Source organism: Oxyura jamaicensis, chromosome 18 (genome assembly GCF_011077185.1).
Source record: "Oxyura jamaicensis isolate SHBP4307 breed ruddy duck chromosome 18, BPBGC_Ojam_1.0, whole genome shotgun sequence".
In the NCBI taxonomy this organism is placed as follows: Eukaryota; Metazoa; Chordata; class Aves; order Anseriformes; family Anatidae; genus Oxyura; species Oxyura jamaicensis.
In genome coordinates this window covers 11,351,026-11,373,945 of record NC_048910.1, presented here as the reverse complement: position 1 = coordinate 11,373,945, position 22,920 = coordinate 11,351,026, and the positions used below count along the sequence as shown (strand labels likewise).

General features: G+C 59.7%; 1 protein-coding gene across 2 annotated transcripts in view; it reads left to right on the top strand.

Moving 5' to 3' along the window:
* Nucleotides 1-22,920, top strand: part of LOC118175717 — a 41,155-nt gene that overhangs the window by 5,737 nt on the left and 12,498 nt on the right. The window contains exons 2-3 of one of the 2 annotated variants that reach the window (XM_035342198.1): nucleotides 6,749-6,755; nucleotides 10,965-10,967. The exons of the other annotated variant lie outside the window; for it this stretch is intronic. Of the exons in view, the coding sequence (XP_035198089.1) occupies nucleotides 6,749-6,755; nucleotides 10,965-10,967 (10 nt within the window). The remainder of the gene's footprint in view (nucleotides 1-6,748; nucleotides 6,756-10,964; nucleotides 10,968-22,920) is intronic. 2 annotated transcript variants of the gene reach the window in all.

Below are 22,920 nucleotides of genomic sequence, written 5' to 3'. Positions count from 1 at the left end.
TCCGTGCCTTCCCTCGCATGCCTTTATAATGCAGAGGGGGCTTGGAGTGTATTTGCCCTCCCTCGGGGTGCATCTGCCCAGCTGCTCTGCAAGGCCATCTCCTCTGCGCTGCGCCCTCGCCCTCCGGAATGCTCTTTTCATTGATATTTTCCGGGAACAGAAATGCCTGCTTTGTGTCCCCTGTCCCTTTCTTTCCCCACGCAGAAGGGGAGGGAGAAAATGACTAAAATATTTGCTCGTAACAAAAGGCTGAGGGTGAATCTAGATCGGCCGTTCTGATCCATTTAAGGCGAAATCTCCAGGGTTTTCAGCGGAGAAATTAAAGCACTGAAGCTTTCTCTTTTCTTCAGAAGAACAAACAGGAGTGGTTACCACTTCCTCTAGCTCATAAACAAAAACCAGCCCGACGTCTCCAGGAGAAACCCTGCCAAGAGACTTTCCTTCCTAATTGTTTGGTGTTTTTTCAGTTCTGATTAGTATTCGTGAGCGCCTGGCACACAAGCGGGAGGTTTCAGCAGCGGGCTGTAGATCTTGCTCCAAGCAGAACCCGCTCCCTGTTCCCATCCTGTGCCCTCCTTGCCTGTCCCACTCGCCCTCTCCCTCCCTCTGCTCTCTCTGCTTTGTTTTCCTTCGTCTGCCAGGCTTCTTCCAGGGGTTTTGTTGTTGTTGTCCTTTGGCCACCAAGCTCTGCGCCTCGCTGTTCCTTCTGAAGCTTTGCTGGATTTGCAGGAACCAAAGCACCAAGGCTCTGCAGGGCCTTCTATTGAGCTCGTCTTCTGCAGGTCCCTTTCTTTACTTACTCACCTCTCCCTGGAGAAAGGGGCAGGTTGGGGTTTGGACCAAACTTTGGTAAACGCCAAAACCGAAATAAATTAAAAAAAACTAGAGGGTGCAAATGCCCCGTGCTGGGCTGGTGTCTGAGCTGGAGCCTGAGCCGGCAAGACCTTTATCTGCCCCAGCATCCCCTTATTTTTAGGTGAAATCCTTCCCGTGGAAGGGCAGAAAGCTCCAGCTTGCCCCAGAGACCCCCCCCGGCATCTTCCCTTCCCCGTCTGGGCTGTGCCTGCTGCAGATGCCCCTGTCTGGGGGAGGGCGACCTGCTGCCCCCATCCTGCTTTTCCCAGTTATTTATTGTGCGGAGCTTTCCCACATCGCTGCTTTGTGGCTGGCTTTTAATATGTAACATTGTTCTGAGCTCCGCTCTTGCATCATGTGCTAGAGATTAGGAAATCAGTAGCAATAATAAATATCGCTGAATGAGTGGGTGTGGGCAGGAGGGAGGCAGGAGGAGTGATTTAAAGGGCAGGGAAATCTCTGCGCGCTCCCCGCACGCTAAACTTTGTGCAGGGACCAGCCGAGCTTTTAGGATATCTTTTGCAGGAGTCGCCCCCGTGATAAAATAACTCATTTTGTAGATAGGGCTGGGAACGTTCAGCTGTGGGACCCTTATGGGCAGGGAGGGGTGCTGCTCATGTGAGGGTCCCCCTTGTAGGGGACGCTCTGGGGTGTGCTGCTGGGAACCTCGAGGTGCCGGGGTCCCCGTTACCCTGTGCCTGCTTGGGGACCCGCTCTGGTGGGTGCCCCGCGTGTGCTCCGGGCTCTGGGAATACGCTGCCTGGACTCTGTGACTCAGCCCGAGTTTCTTAATCGTAAAAACAACCTCGCGTTGTGCTTTTCTCACGCTTTCTGTGTCACGGTTTCAAAGCGTTGGGTAAAGCCCTGGCAGCCTGGTAACCCTCCTGGGCGGGCAGGTACGGCGGCGGCTGGCTCTGTTGTGTTCTTCAGGAGAGGAAACTGAGGCTCTGCAGGATGGAGCGACTTATCCGAAGGCATGGAGGAAACCGGGGGCAGAGCACAAAGCCCCAGGGAGCACAAAAACCCACCGGGGGGTGCCCAGCAGGACGCGGGGCTTTGTTGGTTGGAGGAGCGGCGCTGCTGCTCTGTGCCCGCGTGCTGGCGGGGGGCGGTTTGCTCCCTGGGTTCCCACCTGGGGATGGAAACAGCGGGAGTTGGGGTTTGGGCCTTTATTGGCCGTGGCAAATAGAGAAGCAAAAGATAAAAATGCAAAAGTTCTGCAGCAGCTGTGGTTTTCTCGGGTAGCTTCCCCTCCGAGGTCTGGCTGGGCGCCTGATCGCTGCCTGTGCTGCTCCTCCTGTGCCACGGTCAGGACGGGCAGAGCCCTGACCCTGCTCTTGGTGCGTGCGGGTGTCTCTGGATGCGATTTTCCCCCTCTTGAGAGCCGGGAACCCTGCGTTTGCTCGGTCGGAGGATGCCAAGGAAGCAGCGGGCTGGGGAGCAGTCCCAAAGCTCTGTGTGCTGCGGGGCTCGTCTCGCCGCAGGGTCCCAGCAGCTCCAGCCCTTGGTTAGCAACGGTGCTCTGGGGCAGGAAGCCCCTTTTTATGGAAGGGAAGGGCAGCTAGTGCAACGCAGGGGTTAGAGGGGGGATTTCCTAAAGCCCCCCGGTTAAGAAGACTGGGACTCGCAAGTCACAGAAGTTATTCAAGAGCCCCTGTGCAAAACCTGTGGCTGCAGCAGGACATCGGGCGCGGGTCTTACGACAATCCGGCACATCCAGGCTCTTCGGGAGCTCCTGCCCCATCCCTACTGAGGTTTACTTTTGTGGGGGCTGGGTTTGGATCCCCCCGCACTCGTTCACGTGGAAATGCAGCCCGTTGCTTGCAGGGCTGCTGCCTTGGGTTTTGCAGCTGGGTTTGCGTGCACCGCTGCGTTGTATCGAGCCATCCGAGCAGGGCGTACACCTAACAAAGCAATCCCTTCTGGCGTGGAAAAGGGGAGTAGCTGGCCCCGGAGCTCGGTGTGGGCAGTGCGTGGGGTGATGGCATCCCTTTGGCCCTGAGAGGCGCTTTGCTTACAGGTATCTGCAGCTGGGAATGGCTCAGCTCGTCGCTGCCGAGGCAGGTCTGGCTCTTTTTTTTTTGGTTGTGGTCTCTTGCTGGGGCAGCAGCTGGTGCTGGCAGCACAGGAACCGAATATCTGGCGAGTAACTGCAGGCTCTAGGGTTAAACCAAAGGGCAGCAGGACAGCACGCGGGCAGGAGGGCGAAAACTGGTGCTGAGCAGCAGCATTGCCGGGGCATCCCCCAGCCCCACGCACGTTCGGGGTGTCCCCGTAAGGGCTGTGTTTTGTTTCCATGTTTTTTGGCTCCCCTTCCAGCGCTTGGGCGAGGGATGCTGCGATGTCAGTGCAGGCAGAGCCCCGCTGACCTCCCCTTCTCATCCCCCCCTCCCCGGGCTCATCTGGATGCTCGTAAAATAAACCATGCTTTCTGCAGCTCCCCAGACCCGTTCCAGGATGTTCTGGCTGCTTGGGGGAGGTGTGAGCAGGGTGACAGGGCGCGGGGTCTGGGGGGTGGCGGCCCCAGGGGGCTTCTCACCCTCCTGCTGCGGCCCTGCCCCGAGGGCTCAGCACCGTCCCTGGGTGCTCGGCTGCCCGCTGCTCCCCTGCAGCCCAAAATGCGGGCAGAGCTGCTTCTATAACACATCTAACGAGAGGCCTCGGTCTTAAAACGCGTTGGGGCCTGCCGAGAGCATCCTAACAGCGGTGGGGGAGGAGGCCATGCGGGTCTCTGCACCGGCCTGAGGCTGGCCGGGATGGGACCTGGGGAAGAGCGCCCGGATTTCACCAGGAGGCCCCCTCGGAGCAGGACCCTGCTGTGGGTTCCTCCCCTGGACGTGGTCCTTGAGCTCTCTCTGGGGGCTGCGTGACCTGACCAGGGCTGCTTGGCCTCTTGGGGGGGCAGGAGAGGGCAGTGCCACCGGGGTCCTTGGGTTTCCCCGTGCTGTAGGCTCTCCTGGCTCTCCGCAGACCCAGCGGCCACCCCGGCGGTGGGAGCCCTGGCTCATAAAGAGCAGCGCTGGCGGGGGATTAATGGGTAATGGGTCGCTCGCGGCAGGTTATAAACAACCTGCCGGGCTCTTTAACACCTTGGGCTGATGTGCTTGCTGCCCTTCGGAGCACATTCCTGTCTGTCTGATGCAACCTTGTCGTAAGCGCTCCTTAGCTCCCACTGCCCAATGCGCCGTGGATGCTGCTGGCAGCCTGCGGGCTGGGGCTGCCGAGCTCCCCGGGGACCCCGTGGAGCTGTGGGGACCCCGTGGAGCTGTGGGGACCCCACGGAGCTGTGGGGACCCAGCGCTGAAGGTTGCTGCTGTAGGAACGGCTCCATCCCCGCCGGCAGGACCAGCTCTGCCCTCCTGGGAAGTGGGGTCTGGCCCCAGGCAGGAGGAGCACCCCGCCGTCCCGTGCCGGTTTTGGTGCTGGCGTTCAGGACGTGGCAGGCACCCGTCCTTCCTCGGGGCTGCTGGGGAGCTCTCCCGGTTCAGCAAACAGCGCTGGCACATTACCTGTCTGCTAACCTGTCAGCGCTGGCCTGCAGCTCTGTTTAATCTCCGACCGTGGAATTTCCCCTGCAGTTTCTGCCTCCCCCTCGCTGCCCCCTTCCCACGCTCGGAATTAAATATTGTCTCAGTCCCGTCGCTTAATGGCCCGGTTGTTTGCCGAGGGGAGATAACCCGATGCTACAAACCAAGGACATGGGCAGCCCGTGCCCAGCCGGGGCGTGCGACCGGCCCGGGGGTGACACTGGTGGCAGAGGTGGCCCTTGGGGACAGCCAGCTCCTGCCCGCGGTGGCAGGGCACTTCCCACGGGTCACAGCCAGCGCCTGCCACCGGGGTTTGGAAGGGGACGTGTCTGTGGCGACCTGTCCCTCTGGACAGGCTGCTGCTATTGCCCAATTAATTAAATGCTGATACTGCTGCGTCTTCAGAAGGCTTGGTCAAGGAAAAGGTCTGGTCATGAGAGGAGGTTCTGATTTCCCCCCTTTTTTTTTTTTCTTGATTTGTTCTAAGCTGCTGAATTTTTTTGGCTTAATTTTTTTTGGGTCGCTGCTGGCTCGGGGAGAGCTGGTCAGGCACCCGTGTCCCCGGTGTCCCCTGAGAGTGGGGGCTCTGGGTGGAGGAAGCAGAGACCCAGCACCCATCAGGGGCGAGCTGCTGCAGCTCCTGGAGCGGCCATGGGTGGTGAGCCTGGCCCTGTGTGTGTCACGGGGAGCAGTTACGGGTAGGTGGTCTCCATCCGTGTGAAACGCCCCCGGAGCCAGGGCTGAGCCCTCCCGACTGCCCAGTGCCCTGCAGAGCCCGTGCTGGAAACGCTGGTCTGGCCAAACCTGGGTGAACTGGTGGTGGGGTCTCGCAGCCATCGTCACTCCGCTGGGAAGGACGTCGAAGGTGGAGCACGTGCGAAGAGCCCAGCTTGCCTTCCCGCACCCGACGGGAGGATGCTGGAGAGGGAAAGCTTCCCAAGAACCTCCTGAACCTGCTGTTTCGCTACCGCTCCCAAGCCCTTGCCAGGCTTTAAGCAAAACACGGTGCCGCTGGATGAAAGCGAGCCGACCCGCCCGGGGTGCACTGGGGGAGAACGGCGGCGATGGGCGACAGCTGTGGTGCACCAGAGGCACCGCGGGGGCCGATTTATGGCCCGTTTGCTGTGCCGCCGCCGATAAGGCACGCCTCGGGGCACGGCTCCAGGAGCAGGGAGCATCCTCGGGAGCGGGGAGCATCGCGCACCCACCCGCACCGCCCCTGCCCCTCGCCTTGTGGCGGGGCTCAGGTGCCCCTGGGTCTGTTGGAAACGCCTCGGGGCTGGCTTCATGGGCGAGGCGGGTCTGAAATACGCCAGGAGCCGCGGGCAGCCCGCACAGCCTGCCCAGGAGGTGGGGTTCCCCTTGCAGAGGCCTTCGGGATCCTTCTGGGATGCTGAGCCGTGTATAAGTGTTGGATTTTAATACTTGTTTCAGGCTGTCTGGGAGAGCCAACCTTCCTAAGCCAGAAACAAAGTCCGCTAGTGGAAAGCTCAGAAGGAAGAAAAGTCCCGAATTATGATTTCTGGATACTCTTTAATTTTGGGGATTAGGAGTCCGATTTCTGCATTTCTCCAAGGTTACCGTGAGCGCGGTTATAAATTAAAATTGCTGCAGAACTGAGCGCCGCTGCCAGAGCTCTCCAAGTCTGGATGACGCTCGGCTGCGGATGTCCTTGCTTCACCTTTCCACAGACGAGGAGAGAAAACGTTCGCTCTTGGCTCGAGAAAAGCCAAGTAGCGAGCGGGTGCCCTGTGAAACCCATCACGTAGGCGCGACGGCGGTGCTGGGGCTGACCCCCGAGAGGGTCCAGTCCGAGGAACCAGGCAGCGCTGGGGCCCCCCTCGTGTGCAGGGCTGGCTCTGGGCTGGTGCCAGCCTTGGCTGAAGCTGGGGCCGGATCCTGAGCCCTGGCAGCGCTGGATTTGCTCCAGAGGGGTTTGCCCCAGGCTGGAGCTGCTGCGCTCAGCTCTTGCTAAGGCTGGGGGCTGCCGGCTGAGGGCACATCGGAGGCAGTGCTGGATGGGCTCTGTTTCCCTCTGGCTAAGACCGCCTTTCTCTCCTAAGCTGCTAATTTTTCAGTTAAAGCCAATTTCTGTGTCGTTTTGCCAAGGTCTGTCCGGTAACGCCGGAGCCGTGCGCTTGAAGTTGCTGCCCATACGGGATCCCTTTTGTCCGTCCTTCCTGGGGCTTATGGTGCCTCTCGAGGGAGGCTCAATGGACACTCCAGAGAAAGGAGAGGAGGAAATGAAACCCGTGGGTGCTGGGCCAGCAGCCTGCACACTGCTCCGTGACCGGGCTGCCAAAGAGCCCAGGCTCAGCTCCTGGGCTCCAAAATTGGCAGCAGGAGGGAGTGAGGGGGAGGGCAAGGGCTTTGGTTAACCCTAAGGGCACAGCGTGGTGCTGGTCCCACTCCCCGAGGGTGCCCCAGGAGAGATGGAGCTGTCCCTGCGCTGTGCTTGGGGATGATGTGAGCAGGGACAGTTTTATGTCACCGTGCTCCGGTGCTGGTGACAACCTGGCTGCTAGGAAGGCGAGGAGCGAAGCGCTGCCCGTTCTGTAAGGGGTAACAGGTCTCACCAGAGGTGACAACTGGCCGCAGAGGTGGCCGCCACCTCTCAGCCATCCCAAGCAGAAGCTGTCGGAGCCTGGGCAGCGCTGGGGCAGGCTGCAGGGCTGCTCTGGGGTAGTCACTGGGCTGGCCTTTCTCCCCAGATCTCTTCGGATCTCTATATCCTTTTTAGCAGCAGGTCTTTCTGGAGCCACGTTAGAGGATTGAGATCCCAAGTGCATCCCGTCCGTGTGCCAGCCTGCCCTACCTATACCGGCTCCTTACTGGGGGCAGAGAGGTTTGGGGGCTGCTCCTGCCCTCAGCCACGTGAGCGGCCTGGCTGGCACTGCGCGATTAAATTAGTTTCCAGGAGAACAAATCCAGGATTAGCGGAGCCATTTGCCGCGCTGAAAGCGGAGCCCTGCTAATTAGGTTTATGTAAGGGGCTGGCCTGGCGCTGGGGCAGAGCCGGCGCTGGGTGGGAAGATCGCTGCGGCCCCGAGTGGGCTGCTGGAGCCTGGGCTGAGCTTCTGCACGTTCCAAGAAGTTGGTGGCATTGTAAAGCATTGCTGCCAGCACCGGGAAATGAGCGCCGTGCCATCACACCGCTGCTATTTTCTGCTTGTTGCTGCAACTGGAGCTGTCCCTGACTTCTCGCCTTCTGTCACCCGTGCCTTTTCCTTGTGCAGAGCAGAGCCTGCCTTGTGTTGGGGGGGCAGGCAGCTACCCCACCGGCCTCTCCTCCTTCTGCTGGGTTCATCGAAATCCCCCGGGCACCGTACCGTGTGCTGCGCAGTGCCGGGACGTGCCCGCGAGCAGGGGCCCTGGCGCAGCCCAGCAGGACCCCGCCCATGGCCGGGGGCCGAGCCACCAACCGAGGGGTCCCGAACGCCACTCGCTTGCAGCACGTGCTCCTGGGGTGTCCGTGCTCCGAGATCAGCTTACGCTGCTTAACCTGGGAGCTGGGCTCAAGCACGGCAGTGCCTGGCCATCCGTTGTGCCCCCCAGGGGAGCTCAGCGACCGGTGGAGCTCCGGTGCCCCATGGAGGGAGGGTCCCCATGGGCAGGGGACATCCCGGGAGCGCAGCGGGGTGGTTGGGTGCTCTGCAGGCTCTCGGTGCTCCCGGGCGCGCTCATCCTCTGCTGATCCCCGCGTGTCCAGCCCGCCACCAATAGTGCTGCGGAGCTTTGATCTGCTCCGAGCGATTAAATTCCTATCATCCAGACTGACAGCTTAATACACCTCCGCGAGGCCGCGCTAAATTACTCGTGTCTGTCTTGCCAAAGCTGCAGAAATGCTTTCTGACAGCTACAGCCGCTCGATACAGTTTTTTTTTCCCCCTGTATAAGGGTTGCCTCTGCTCCGTTCGGGGCATCCTTCCTCCAGTTTCACGTAAACCGCTCTGCCGCTGCCGGAGCGTGGCTCTGGGTGCGGAGCGCGCCCCAGCGCTGTGCATGCTGCGAAGGACGGCGTCGCCACAGGCTTTAGGCTGCTGTGCACGTATAAAAATACATGGCCTGGGGGGGCCGCGTTGATTTTTTGTTGTTTGGTGGATCCGATGTGCTGGCTGAGTCCCGAAGAGCCCCATGAGTCCAAACGCCCCCTGCACCCAGGGGTCTCCCGGGCATGTCCCCGCGTTAGTGGTGCTGCGTTGAGGCGCCTTCTGAGCAGCTGCCGGTGCTGAATCTGTGATGCCAGGCCCTGAAAACCATCTGTGAGGACCGGGACTGTACGTACAGCTGATAGAAAAGCCACGTTTCCCAGCTCCTCTGTGTCCCCTGCGGTGAGGAGGTCGCCTCTGCATCCCTCCTGGGGCGGTGGAGAGGCGAGGGCTGTCCCCAGAGACCGGCAGGGATGTCCCCAGGCTCAGCAGAGCTGTTCTCTTCAGCATGACCATGGGATTTTTGGATTCCCCGGAGCAGAAGATGCCTTTCATCTCCATGGATGCTCCTCTTCTTGCCAGCAGAGCAATCTCCCGGGAGCCGTGAACATTTCTGCCTCCTCATCTCCCCTCATGGCACGGCATCTTCGTTCCCCTCGCACATGCAGAGCACAGCTGTGGATTCGTGCGTGCAGGGTGGCGGTTATGGGACGGGGGTCTCCTCGATCCCACCGGTGACGGGGGGTGGGCACCTTCCTGCGGACGGGGGCTTCTCCCCCCTGACCTCTCCCCAGTGGAGCTGTGCCCTGCGTGCGGCCCCGTTTGGTGCTCCTGTCCCACAGGCTAAAGGAAAGGGAAATGAAGACCAGGATCCACGTTTACCTAAACTGTTGCAGCCAGCTTGGAGAAAGTGTTCTCTTTGCCAAGAGCTCAAAGAAAAAAAGAACCACCTTCATAATTGCCACATTTAGAGGAAAGAATTCTAAATAAAAAGTTAATCTCCTCTGAGGATTAGCAAAGCATGCGGCGTCTTGTCAGATGTGGAAGCAAAGCCGAAGCCTTAATTTTTTAAGACAAGGGAGACGTTTCTGTTCCAGCCTGTCTCCGTCGCGGGCTGGCCAAGTGACCCGTGCGGGAACCACGGGCTGGATGGTGCTGAGGTCCTTCGGCCTGCCCAGGGAAGAGGAGTCGCTGCTGTTGGGAGGGGACGAAGCCTTGCAGGTGGCTGTCCTGCCTCCTCGGTCTCTCTCCAGCTCACGCTCTCCTCTGTAAATAACGCATTTTGGCAGAGTCCCTCCTGCGGTGACGTGCAAGAGGCTGGGATGCGGCTCCTTGTGCCAGTGTCCTGCAGTTGTGACCTTTGGCAGTGGGTTGGTGCGACACCTTGTCAGCCGTGGAAGGGAAGAGCTCGGAGCGTTGGCTTCGAGAAGTGGCCGCTGCCTCCGAGAGTTGCTTTTTTTTTTTCTTTTTTTTTTTTTTTTTTTTTTTTTTTTTTTTGGCAGTTTGAAGGCACCCCGAGGGTTTGGCTTTCGCAGGGCTGGAGTGCACAGAGTTATTAGCTGCTGTTAATTGTGGGGGGAGGCTTGGGACCTGAGCACGTTTGGGTGCCTGGATGGGGACGCTTGGATTTAAGTTTCCAAATGCGGGAAGAGCCCGGCAGGGCTGGGTCTGGGGGAGCTGCCCGGTGTCCCCGGTGTCTTCTTAACAAAAAAGCAGCAATTTGACTTAGGTTTGGCACCCGCCCTCCCTGGGTCTATCCGTCCATCCCCTTCCCGTTCGGAGGGCTGTTTGTTTGCAGTTAGTCGATTATCTGCTCCATCTTTCCTGCTGGTAAAGGCACATGCAAACCCCGGGCTTGCCTTTTGAGACATAAATGCAAATCGGATGCAGCTAATTTGAAAACGCTGCCTCCGGGCCTCGTTCCCGGGGTGCTTGGATGGGCATCGCCCGTCCTCTCCCCTGCAGCATGGCTGGGTACGGCCGGTGTGGTGCTGGGTACGGCCGGTGTGGTGCTGAGCAAGAGGCAAACGGCTTAGCGGGAGGGTCCCCAGCTGTCCCCAGACCCCTGCAACGTGCCCAGCGCCACCGGGAGGCTGCAGCGCCGTGGCCGCTGCTGGATGTGGGCAGCCCTGCGGGATGTGCCAGCCAAAAACACTCGGAGAGGCGAGCACGGGCGGGCTGGGACGATGCTCCGGTGCCAGCACACCTCGTCCCCCCCCGGGTGGCAAAGGGGTCGGGGACGGAGGCGTCGGGAGCGTGGGGAGGAGCTGCAGGAAGAGGGGTTTGCTGCTGGTCATTTACACCTGAGCCCGCCTCGGCGGGGGGAGAGGCTCCGCGACTGCAAGAGGTTAAAACTCTGCCCCGGTGTTTACTTTAGTTGGCTGCCACGCTGCATAATAACCTGTCAGCACTTCAGGTGGGGATTTATTTGTGCATTAAAAAGTGCCTGGGGCGGGCGGATGCAGACACTCTGCAGCATGCTGGAAAATGTGCCTCCAGCGTAAAAACAGCCTCTCCAAATATTTCACCCTTTTAATAAGTGCATTTAATTAAAGTCATATAACTTTTTTTTTTTTATTATTATTATTATTAAAAAGGAGGGAGGGAAGGGGGGGCCTGCTGAGGCTGCGAGCAAAGGCCTGAATACAAAGAGGGGGTTTAAATGTTCGTATTTAATGGAAAAGTCATCAACAACATGTTGTGTTTCTGTATTTCCCAGCCTCGCTTCTGATTGTGGATAGAAAGCTGAAGGGAGTTTCTGCATCTCCAGACTGCCTTTTCTCTCCCTCTCCATCCACCTCCGTGCTCTTGAAATGTTGCAGAATTATTAATTTTTCCACACCGAGTTCCAAATTGCGTTGCTCTTGGGTAGACTCTCGGTTCCTTTCTCGTTTTGTCCTTTAACCTTATATTCCTGCCAGTGGGATCCACGCGAATCCAGGCGGTGCCTAACGTGAGCGCCGCGAGGACCGACGTCCCGGTCCCTCGGGAGGTGGGGAAGGGGTGTGAGCGTGGGTGGGAGCAGCCTCCTTGCTCTGGCACCTCTGCGATTTGCAGCAGGGACGGCAGAGGGGCTGTGCGCCACCCCAGGCCCCCGTCCTGCTGCTTTTCTGCAGCGCTGCCCTGCCCCGAGAGCTGAGCTCGGGCTGAGCTCTGTGCTCGTGGCTCCGCTCCCACCGGTGGGTGCCCATCCCGCGCCCGGCTGCCAGCCTCCCGTTAATGTCACGCTGACGTCTGCGGTCGTGCTGGGGGCTGAGGGGTGGGGGATTTCAAAGCTCTGCTCGGATAAGTGGTTGCATGCAGCATGGAAACGCGCTGAGAGGTCGGCGGTGCACAGAGCGCCTTTATCCCGGGGCAGCTGGCGTTCGAGTGAGATGTGCGGCGGTGCAGCGCGGCCGAGGGGTCTGCACTGGGCTCTGCTTCCACTCTGGGGGCTCACATTGCCCCGAAATGCAGCTGGGCAGCTGCTGATTTTAGGGATGATTCTGCATTTTTTTTTTTTCCCCAGAGTTGTGGAGAGGAGCTAAATCCAGACGGGACGGGAGGGACCCTGCACTGGCAGCTACTGATGCCCTTGTGCTGCTCTTACCGAACGCACAGAAAGAGCTCGGCATTCTCCCGTGAGAGCCCTGAATGCTGTTGTGTCGTTAGGGGGAATTTGAAGCCCTGCAGATAATCACACTGACTTGATTATGGTCCTGGTCCCTACCAGCATCGCTGAAACGGGTGAACAGGATCAGTGCAGAGGGGCTGGGCGCGTCCCGAGCGGTGACATCTGCGTGCATAGCGCTGGCTGGGGTGGGCTGTTGTGACACCCCTTTCCTTCCACCCTCCCTCCGAGGAGAATAAAACTCACAAAAAAACCCCAAACCAGTCTGTTTTCACCACAGGGCCGCAGCTTCTGCAAGTGCCAAACGCTGGTGGGCTTCGCTGTGCTGCGAGGGGCTTGTGCTGCATTTCCAAAGCCGGCAGCCCCGCAGCTTTTCCCTCCTTCCCTCCCTCCCAGTGCTGGAGGGCACAGCCAGATTTGTCCTCGCTCTTTGAAGATCACTTTCTTTTTCTCTTTTTCTCTTTTTTTTTTTTTTTTTTTTTTTTTTTTTTTTTTCCTGGAGGAAAAAGGTGGATTTGAAATATGAGGAAGGGCGCAGAAGGGTTGAGTGGCAGAGCCCTCACCCTGCCTTCGGCACTGGAGTCTTGCTGGTGTCGAGGCGGTTTATCAGGAGGGAAATCTCTGCAGATGTGCTAACACGGACCCAGAGTGGCTTTCGGTAGCACAGAGGGCAGGTAAACGGCAGCAAAACGCAGTCCCATGGCGTGCTTCCCCTCCCTCCCTCCTAGCATCACCCGCAGCCCCAGACCGTGTCTCAGCAGGCAGCTTCGGAGGCTGTGCTTGATGAAAGGGCAGGAGGTCGAGGAGCAAAAGGCATTTTTGGATGTTCAGGGCACGTCCCGCAGCGCAGCAGCCTGGGGTCGCTTCCCCTCGCTGCGGGGAAGCCCCGGAGCAGGGGGGGGGCATGGGATGGGGCTGGCAGCCGGGGGATGCTGCGCGGCGCTGCCCTCCCCGCCGGGGTGCAGAGCTTTGTGCCTGTGAATCCCTGCCAGGAGAACCGTCGCTAAAGCCAGGATCCACAGGAGGATCTGGGCTCCTTGCGGCTCACCGATTTCTTTGGGAGCTTGCGTGCTAAAGGAGGAGCCAAGAGCCCATCTGCTCCGGGGGGATGCGGCGCAGGGGTTGTGGGATTCGGTGTCCCCAAGCGCACCAAGCCTGGGCACCGCGTGTCCCCAGCCGTGAACGAGGGCAGTTAGGGAGAAGCACCTGGGAGACGATGTGGCTGTCGTGGCCTGCCCAGGAGGTGCCCACATGGCTCCTGCTGCTCCTCCCCGAGCAGCCCGGTGCTGCTGACCAAGCAGGGTTCGTGGCTGGGGTTGAGGCTTTGGGCTGAGCAGACCAAGAGGGGCTGCTTTTGGCAACGGGGCAGGAGCCTGCACCCACTCTGGTCCTTGGGCACCAGATCTCATCCCAGCCCGGGTCATCTGAATCCTTATTTTTCCTTTCCTCCCCCGCCTTGGAGCCCTCTCTATTCACTTTTGTTTCAGGTGAGTGAAGGCGCTGTCAAGGAGCCGTGCGTTCCTCTGTATGACCTTAGGCAAGCGTGGCCTGGATGCAGTTTCTCACTGAGCTGATTTCGTTCCCCTACCCCTGGCATCCTATTTGGAGGTGCTGCCTCCTGCCCGATGCTCGCTGCTCCACGCGAGTGGTGGGCCATGGTGGGGACACGGGTGGCTTCAGTACGGGCTGCACCGCTGTGCTGAGCTGCTCCAGGAGGGTTTCTCGGGGAAGGAGCTGAGGCATTTCACGCCTGCCCCGTCCTGGGCCGCCTGCTGTCCTCGTGACAGCCCCCACGGCTTCATCCAGCTTCTTCCAGCGGGCCAGGCTGGGAGTTTTGGGGCAGGATGAGGCCGTCGTGACCAGCTGAGCCCTTGCAATCTGCAAGGGGAGGTTTTTGCAGGGCTTGACCGTGCCCAATAACACCGGGGTCTGTTTGCCTCCTTGGCACCCAGGCTGCTCTGCTGGGAGCAGGGGGCTGTAGGGGATGTTCGGCAGGGCTCAGCAAAGTTCACGGGACTTTTTAAATTTCACCCAAACCTTCTTCTTCGTCCCCTCTTCCCTCATTTTTTTTTTTTTCCCTTCTTTTCTGCTAAACTGAATTTCGAGTTGGAGCCACCAAAAACAGCCCGGCCTTTTAAAACGGAGCTTTGCTGCAGCGCTAAAATCAACACGGGTACCTGCTGCTCGCATGGAGCCGCTCTCAGCTGCTGTGTAAAGAGAACAGAAAACACGCTGTCAGGTTTTTGGGGCAGGTATGGAAGTGTGCGCACAGGGGCATCTGTCCCTGCACACGCACAGCGAGCCCGTCCGTACCCGCAGGTGTTCGCTTTGCAGGCAGTTGCTCCCAACCCATCGCCAGTGTCCTGGCTCGCAGCTTTTCCCCCGGCAGAATTTGGCTAATTACCTTTCTTAATATGTTTTTTTTTTTTTTTTTTTTTTTTTTTTTCACACCAGCAGTTTTTAGCCCCATTCACGCCGTCCCCAGGTCGGGGCTCTCGGTGCCAAAGCGCGCCCTTGGCTTGCCAGGGCTGCGCCAAGCTGCTGCCGGCGAGGAGCCGGGGGCAGGGGCAGCTTCCACGGCTGCTTTGCACCACGGAGGTGGCAGCAAATCCAGGCGGGGGCCTTCTGGAGAGACGGGGCTGCTCTCCTAGCCTGCAACGTCTCAAACAGAGGCGTTTTTCCTTCCTAAAGTACCCCTGAGGGACTTCAGATTCCCCCGAGCTTCTCTAATTTTTGGGATGGAGAGGGCTGTGCTGCTCAGTGTCAGCAGACTGGATGGGGGCTCGGAGGAGAAACCTGGGGGGGAGGGAAACTGTGCAATTTAGGGTTTTCCTGCCCAAAAGCAGGGACGGAGCGATGCGTGTGCGTGGTGGAGCAGGAGCAGGGGGGGGAGCAGGCCAGTGGTGGTGCGGGGCAACACATCCGCAAAGGAAGGACCAAGGGGCTGGGCTGGGGGGCTTTAGAGCCGTGTTTGGGCCGGGACACTGGGAATGGAGGAAACTGGGGCAGTGCTGGGGGTGAAGCTTTCTCTAAGGATGCAAAAGTTGGAAAAACTCCACGGAGAGGGGTGGTGTTGGGATGTCCGTGGGTTAAACGAAGGAGCGCGGCTTACAGCCGTGGGGTCCTGCCTTCCCAACCAGCCAGCTGGGCACCGCATGGGGTTACACTGGTCTGACTGGGCTGGGGTGGGGGGAAGACTGGTGAGGCCAGCCCTGAGCTCCAAATGGGGCCACCGAACCCCTCCACGGGGCAACCACTGCCCTGTGGTCCCGGCGGTGTCTGCACGTGTCTGGGTGGGGGGTTTGGGACCTGCCTCCCCCGCGGTCCCACCCGGCAGCACCCCACCACAAGGGGTTATTATTCAGCCTGCACATGCCAGGTAAGCTCCGGTCCTCCATAAAACTCAGGCAGGCGCTAGGAAAACACGGCCCTGCCAGCTCCATCTGCCGCGGGCGAGGGTCGGGGAGGGGGGCTGCTTGTTCTCCTCCATCCCATCCAGGCCCCCTTTCCATCAGCGCCTCCACGGGGAGCTTTTTCCCACCTGGAAAGCTGCTGGAGAGCTCTTGGAAAGGAGCAGGACGGGAGGGCAGGTTCTATTTGAGTGCAGCAGCAGGTGACGTGCAGGGTCCCGCTGCTCTGCCCAGCACCACGGGGTGCTCAGCGCGGGGTCTGTAGCATTTTCCAGCTTCCCTTTGACAAGTCTGCTTGGGGCAGGGGCACCCCGTGCGCCCTGGCAGGGTGCCTCGTGCGGGCTCCATGCGGCGTGGGGCAGTGGGGTGGCGTCCATCTGCTGTGCGTGTGCAGCATCCACAGCCACCCTCATCTTCCTCACTGGTGACCCGGGGGCGATGCTCCTATTTCAGCCAGTTATGGACCTGGGGAGGACGAGCTCTGTTTCGGGGTGGTGGGAAGAAACTGCACCTCTGCTCATCTCCGGATGCCTGCGCCGTGCTTTAGGGGGAGTGAGGGTTACGGCTAGGCTGATTTATTTACGCACCGAAGGGGCTGGCGGGGGACCGAACAGCACCGGGGGGGCAGCGGGATGTAGGGGAAGGGCCGGTGTGGGGCTGCCAGCCCCAGGGTGTGGGTGGCACGGCGGGCGGGATGGGAGCGCGCCCGCGCTGCAGGTACGGACACGCAGCTGCGTGGCCGGGCGAAAGGCTCGTGCAGATGTTCCTGGAATTCCCAAGCCGGATACGAAGCGGCGAACAGGATGCGACTCGGGGGGAGCTTGCCAAGGCTTTGACATAATGAGAGGATCGTGTTCTGCCCTTCCGACGGATGGCTGCGGGGCTCTCCGGCGTGCTGGCTCCGGGAGGACCTGGCGGGCACTGCCATGGGGTGTGCAGCTCACCCGTGTTACCTCTGCCCTCTTGTTGGCGTGGGGCTTCTCTTGTTTTCTGTGCTTTTTCTAGAAAATTAGCTGCTCCCCTGCAAGCTAAGTCACCCGGCCAAGCAGGTTGCTTTACTGCAGAGTGCTTTTCCTCTTATTTTTCCTAAATCCCAGCGGTGAGCGGGGCCGGGTGTGCGTTCAGGTGCGCGTGCGTTCCCCACGGGTGCTGTCGGGAAGCTGTCCGTGCCTCATCTCAGCCAGCCGGCTGGAGCCCCGGGGGTGATGCTCTGGCTCGGGATCATCCCTGCTCGTGTAGGACCAAAATAATTAGCAGGCGTACACCTTTGGAAAGCAAAGTACAAGATGGAAATCCCACAGGTGGCAGGGATCTGCCCTGCCTTGTGCTGGGGGTTGCTCCCAGGCATTGTTTTGCTTACAGGGACCCCTCTGGAAGCCTGGTGTGTGGGTACAGAGCTTCAGAAATGTGTTTAGCCCGAGCCTGTGCTCAGGAGAGTTTTCCTTATTACCTCAGGGAGCACGTTCGTGGTCCTTGCCAAGAATTCAACATCTGCACAATTGATACTTGGCAAGGAAATTTTAAAATTCATGCGTGTTCCCTGAGGTGAGGAGGGAAAAAAAAAGCGCCTGGATCCATAGATCCATCTCCACTCTGTCCCCAGGCCAGGAAGGAGCAAGACCAAAATCCGGACACCCGAGGGACGTGGTATGCTCCGGGGTCCCTGCTGATCACCAGCCCCTGGCTGCGTGTGTGTGCACGGAGCTGGGAAGCCTCCGTGTGTCCAGGAGTGGCGGGGAAAGCTACACGGGCATTTTTGCCTTCTGGGACCTGTCTGTTATTGTCTGTCCCAGTATTTCTCTCGGGAGCAGAGGAGCTTGGTGCATCCCTGTCCCTGGGCTGGCAGCAGGGATGGGGAACTGGGCTGCCTGGGTCCGGCTGCCTGGGTCGGTGGCTTCGTGCCCTTGCAGGGGCACCAGGTCTAGGCTGCTTTTGGCTGCTGAGGGGCCTGAATTCAGGGATTTGGCTCTCAGGTGCCCTTCTGCCCCATGGGCTGGAGTTCTCTCTAAGCCCTGAGTGATGACAGCTTGTTTCAGCAGGGAATATTGGGCAGCAGTGCGGCAAATCGCGCTGAGCATCAGCAGCTCGGGGCGCTGGAGTCTCCTGGGGATGCAAACAGCTCCCACCGCTGATCCCTGGCACCCCCAGGGCTCCCCGGGCTGGGGCAGGACGGGGTGGGGGGGTCGGGGGCTGCTGGGGCCGAGCAGTGCTGGCAGCCCAGCCCGGCACTGGAGGCTGCAGCGCCTTTAAGACCCCCCTGCGCTCCGGCTGGCAGCCAACGCAGGCTCCCGGGTGCTGCAAACCAGATGTTGAAAGACCGCAGAGCTGTCCCCTCCGCCCAATGTAGAAACTCTTGTTTCCCGGCTCATCAGCTCCCGAGGCTTCAGATGGAAAAAAGCAGCTTGTTCTTGTGCTCTCTCGGCCTTAAAAAAAAAAAAAAGCCTCCGGCTCGAGCAGCTGGTAAATGCCCCCTGGCTGCACGAGGTTTTATTTCGTTCCTCCTGGGTCCCGCGCGGGGACAGCCGCCCTGGCACGTTTTCGGAGGAGCCTGGGGAGGCAGGTGGCACTTCTGCCCCGCTGTCACCTGGGGACTGCCGTGGCTGCAGTGCTCCCAGACACAAAATGTCAGGGCAGAGTGGGTGGAAGAAGGCACGGCCACCGTGTCCGAGGGCACCCGGGTGTGCGTGGAGCCGGTGCAGCTCCTGGCTGAGCGCTCCCGAAGCTGTTTAATTATCGAGCCGTTGTTGTTGCTGCTGGGTGGGATTAGGTGAAGCTGTTTGCTCTGGTAAGCGGAGCTCACCGGGGAGCTGGGGCCAAACAAAGCCATCGCGTGGGGCTGGCGCATGCCGCGGTGCTTCCAGCTCTACAGCAGAGCTCAGCCCCCTCCCGTGCCTGCCTCGGTTTCCCCATCTGCGTAGCGGGGAGGTGGACACTGCTGCTTTGGGGAGCTGGAGCTTTATCCCTCGCCCTGTGGAAAACCTGGGGAATTTGGTGGCGGCGGAGGAAGGTGCAAAGTCCCCACCAGGGCAGGAGGCCGGACCGAACGTTGCAGAAGGAATCAAAGCAGTGGGTAAGAGAGAACGTTTGTTGCACCCCCTAAAGCACGGTGCTAACCCTACTGGGCTGTGACTCGGCTCTTTCTGGAAGACCCCAACCCAGCGACAGTGCAGCCTGCTCTATCCAGCATGTCCCAAGCTGAAGGACAGGAGGTGACGCTGTCTTGGGACACCTTCGTTGGCCCCACTCGTGGGACAGAGGTGACAGCAGGCTCTTCAGCCACAGGAACATCAGTGTGAGGGGACGCAGCCGTGCTGTGCCCGAGGAGCAGACGGGCTCTGCAGCAGGCTTGCTGCGCTCCGGGTGCTGTGGTGTGGCCTGGAGGCCCCAGCCACTTCCCCACGTGCCAGGATAAAGAGAGGCCAATGGCTCGCAGGGTCTGCTGATGGCTTTTCCAGCAGTAATTCACTGGCCCCCAACAAAAGCCTGAGGGTTTTTGCCGTTTCTGGGCCGGGCAGATGTTTCCACACCCTCTCCCTCGTTCTGGCCAGCAGAACCCTGCTCTCCGTCCTGATGCACGGACGTCTCAGCCCCGTGGTGGTTGCTTGTTGTGGCCGCAGGACGCACGGCTGCTCCCACTTTCCTAGCTCTGTCCCTGTGGGGTAGATGCGGGTGGCTCTCCCAGAGAGCAGGAACACGCAGGAGCTGCTTGGTCCATGAAGCCACACGTCCCCAGGAGGGTACCCCGCTGTCCCCAGGCCTGCCGCAGGGTGCGGGAGGCGTTTGCCAGGCAGCGATCGGAGCATCTCACGAGGGAGCCCAGCTTGTGCTGGGGTTTCTCCCACCTTTCCTGGCGAGGAAGGAGATGGGGAGTGAGGGACACTGTCACCTTTGTCCGCCGCCTCAGTCCCTGGAGGCTGTTAACCGAGGGTTGTACAATCCAGGAAAAATCCTCTTCCCCTTCATGGAGCCACGGGGAGCTCACCAGGCTCGTGACTTGGACGGCGCGGCGGGGCTTGCGGCTTCTCCTTCTTTCCCTCTTGGTTGCCTTTCCAGCGTCTGTCTGTCCTGGCTGGTTCGTATTTTGGGCAAACCCCAAGAACACCGAGTTTACTTTGAGAACCGTCCCCCTGGGTGGACCCCGCCGGAGGAGGACGGTGGCTGGAGGGAACTGTGCCTCTCCTGTTCACGGGGCTCGTTTGAAGGTTTCTGTGGGCAGCGCGGAGGCTGCCCACAAGGACCTGAGGATGTTTGGTGTGAGATCAGCTGGAGGCTTATTTAGGGACCACCAGCGAGCTGCCGGCTACCGCAGGACTCGGGCTGCGGCCACCTTTTGATACGGCGAAGGCAAATATTGAGAAACCCTCCTGCACGGGGGGAGCCCGAGGGCTGGGCGCTCCTCGGGCGCTGGTAGCCACCGCTTGCTGCCTGCAGCCACGATGACATGCTTGATGGATTTCAGCGGGGTGGCACATAAAAGGTGTGGAGAGGTCGTTAAAGCAGGGACCTGGAGCCCCTGGCTGGCTTCGGGAGACCACCGGAGCTTTGTAGGATGTTTGGCACCGGGACAGAGCAGCACGTATTCCTCCCCCCTCCCTTCATCTTTAAATACCACCCCGCAGATTTAAAGGAAAAAAATAAATGCCCTTAAAATGGCATCATTTTGTGGTGCCTTTAAGCCTATTTATATCTTTATTGCTCCCAAAATTTTTGTATAATAACCTTTTTCATGAGAACATCGGTGTGTACGTGTGGGTAATTAATCCATGCATCGTCTTCAGAAAGCGATTTCACAGCTGGGTTTCGGGCAGCGGCCGCTGGGTTCCCGGCTGCCGTGGGGCCCTTTTGCAGTGGGGCCGGGCTGATCTCGAGCTTTTCAGCCCTTTTTGAGCTAATTCGACCTCCCTGTGAGCTGTGTGCTTGGGGGGTGAGTTAGCACACAGTGCAGTTGCTTCCCTTCGCGCGTCCCCCCTCTGTGTCACATGAAAATACATTTCCCAGGGGTGAAAGAAGCTAAATATCCAGCAAACGGGTGCTCAGAGCGGGCTGTGGACCAGGCTGGCTTCGAGGAACGTGGGTTTTATTTAGCCTGCGGGCTGTAGGGCCGGGCAGGGGGTCCCTCTTTGTATCGCCTGCTCCCACCGCCCTGCGGCACGGCTCCGGGGGGGCGGCAGCTCCCCTGCTGCCAGGCTCAGCTCTCCCGTTCCTTGTGGAAAACGAACCAAATCTCTCAACTTCCGACCGAAACGTAAGATGTGAGATAAGTGTTTACTGAAGGCTCCGGCTGCCAAATAGCCTGGAGACCCTTTCCTTCCTCCTCTCTGAACAAGGCCGTCCAGGTGTTAACCGCCTCTCCGAGATGTTGCCTAGCACATCCTGGTCTGAGATGAGATTTTCGCCTTTGTCTGAACGATTCTGATCCTTTGAACGACGTACCAGCCGCTGGCTTGGATCGAGTAATTCCGGCAGCTTCTGTACCTCCTCCTCCTGGTGTGCGTGGAGGCACCGGGGATGCTGCTGGGTGCTGCGCCCGGCTTCCAGGACGGGAGGAAGCAGAAGGGTGGCTTCGGTGAGACGAGCCAGCTCCTCGGGGCCTTGGTGCAACACGACAAAGTTTGTCCCTGCTTAATAAGCCCCTTGAGCCACCCTGGTGGGAGCATTGGATGGATCATTGCTGCTCTTTCCCCCCCTTCCTCTTTCCTCGCATCTTTCCAGCCACGCTGGTGGCTCGGGCTGGGCAGAGGGGACCCCACGGTGGCTTTTATTTCACGTGTTGGGTATTGCTTTATTCCCAGCTCACGCTGCCAAACCATCCATCGCGGATTCATGGCGAAGCCGACGACAATTTACTGACACCGTGTGCGTGGAAGAGACGAGGAGGGGGCTGCGGGGCTGCCGCGGGGCGAGCTGGGCAGAGGCGTGAGCCCGCCTGCTGCTGGTTAATATCTGCGGTCAAAGCGCAAATGGAGCAGGCTCCAGCTCCGGTATGTTTGTCTTGGAGATTAAATCTGGAGAGCCCCCGGTCTCCAAGTCCATGCCGGGAAGAGCAGGGTGGGGGGCGTGGAGGGAGGGGAGCGGAGCCCCGCGGGCGCGCACACCTTTTTAACCCCCTGGAAGCTGCTTGGAAGCCAGGGCTTAGAGGGCAGATGCAGGTAGATGGAGGAAAGGTGGGGATGTACGGGTCTTTGAAGCAGCTCAGGGACAAGAGTGGTGTCGTTACACCTGCTTGTGGGGTTTCTGCAATAACCTCTCCTTGCTCTTTTTGCACCACTCCCTGTGGCTGCGGCCCCGTGGCACCGCTCAGAGCAGCCAGGAGGGTTTGTTCCGCGAGTGGGGCACCGAGCAACTGCCTCTCGTGTGTGCTCAGCCCCATATCTCCCCTTGCTCTCGGCCGTCTCGTAGCTTTTTCTGCAGCTCTGCCCCTGCCTGTCCACGTCGCATCCCAGCCCCTTGCTGTGCCATCTGCCCAGCACCATTTGCGCCATCCGCCCCCATCCCAAAAGCACTGGGGGCTGCTCCCAGCACCCAGCCTGGGACCCCCGTGGCCGGGACCATCCCAGGCTGCAGGACAGCATCCCCCCAGCACCGAGCACCGTGCCCAGGCCAGCAGGAAAACGCCGTGCCGAGCTCGGGGTTGCCTTTAAGGCTGAAGCGTGGGGCAGGCGGGCGGGAGGGAAAGCGTCTCCCCCGGGATCCGTCGCAGTAATGTTCCCAAACACTTCATCTTGTGTACAGTGCGTACTACAAGTGTTCCTACAGCGCTCAGGGCTGTTTTTGCAGTGCTGTTTATATAAGAGATCGCGCACGGTGCCTACATGCTTCTGGCACTTACAAACCCAGGTAGGCTGTGTTTATCCTGGGGATTGGCCCCGGTTGCAGTCATCTGGGGCTCAGCCAGCAGTGGAGCTAGACTGATATATATATTATTTAAAAAAGCCCTGCTTGTCGCGAGGCCAAGCCTGCTTGCCGTGCTGATGAAAAACGTGGCTTCGAGCACTTTTACCCAGGCTGAACTGGTGGAGCTGTGCCAGGGGGCAGGCGGGAGTGGGGGGACGCAGCCGCTTTCACAGCTAGCAAGAGGTGGCCCTCGAGGTGGCTGTGGGACCTCGTGGGCCTCGAGGTGGGGACCTGGCCCCTTCTCTGTGCCCTCTCTGCTCCTTGAGGGCCTTGCTGGGGGTCTGCTCTGGGTTTAGCATCATCCCAAGGATGGGCTTTAAGGAGCTTCGAATGGCTGGAGGCTGGGCTGGCTGTCCCTTTTGGGATGCAGGAGGGGATGGATTTCCAATTTCCCCCTTACTCTTGTTGCTTGAGGTCCCGTGCGTTGCGATGTGGTTTTTGGCTCCTCTTAACAGGGAATGGGGTGGGGAGACTCCCAAATGACTGCCTGGTCCAGACCTAGACGTGGGGATGTGTGGGATGGGTCAGCTGGATTGCACACGTATCACCATCAATAAAGGATGGGTTTTCATGCATCCCCCCTGGCTGTGGACCCAAAGGTCCCCAGCTCCCCTGAGATTCCTCCTGAAGTTGGGTCAGCCTCTCCTCGGCCTCTGTGTCGCACCCGGGAGCTCCTCCAGCCCTGAGTCCTCTCA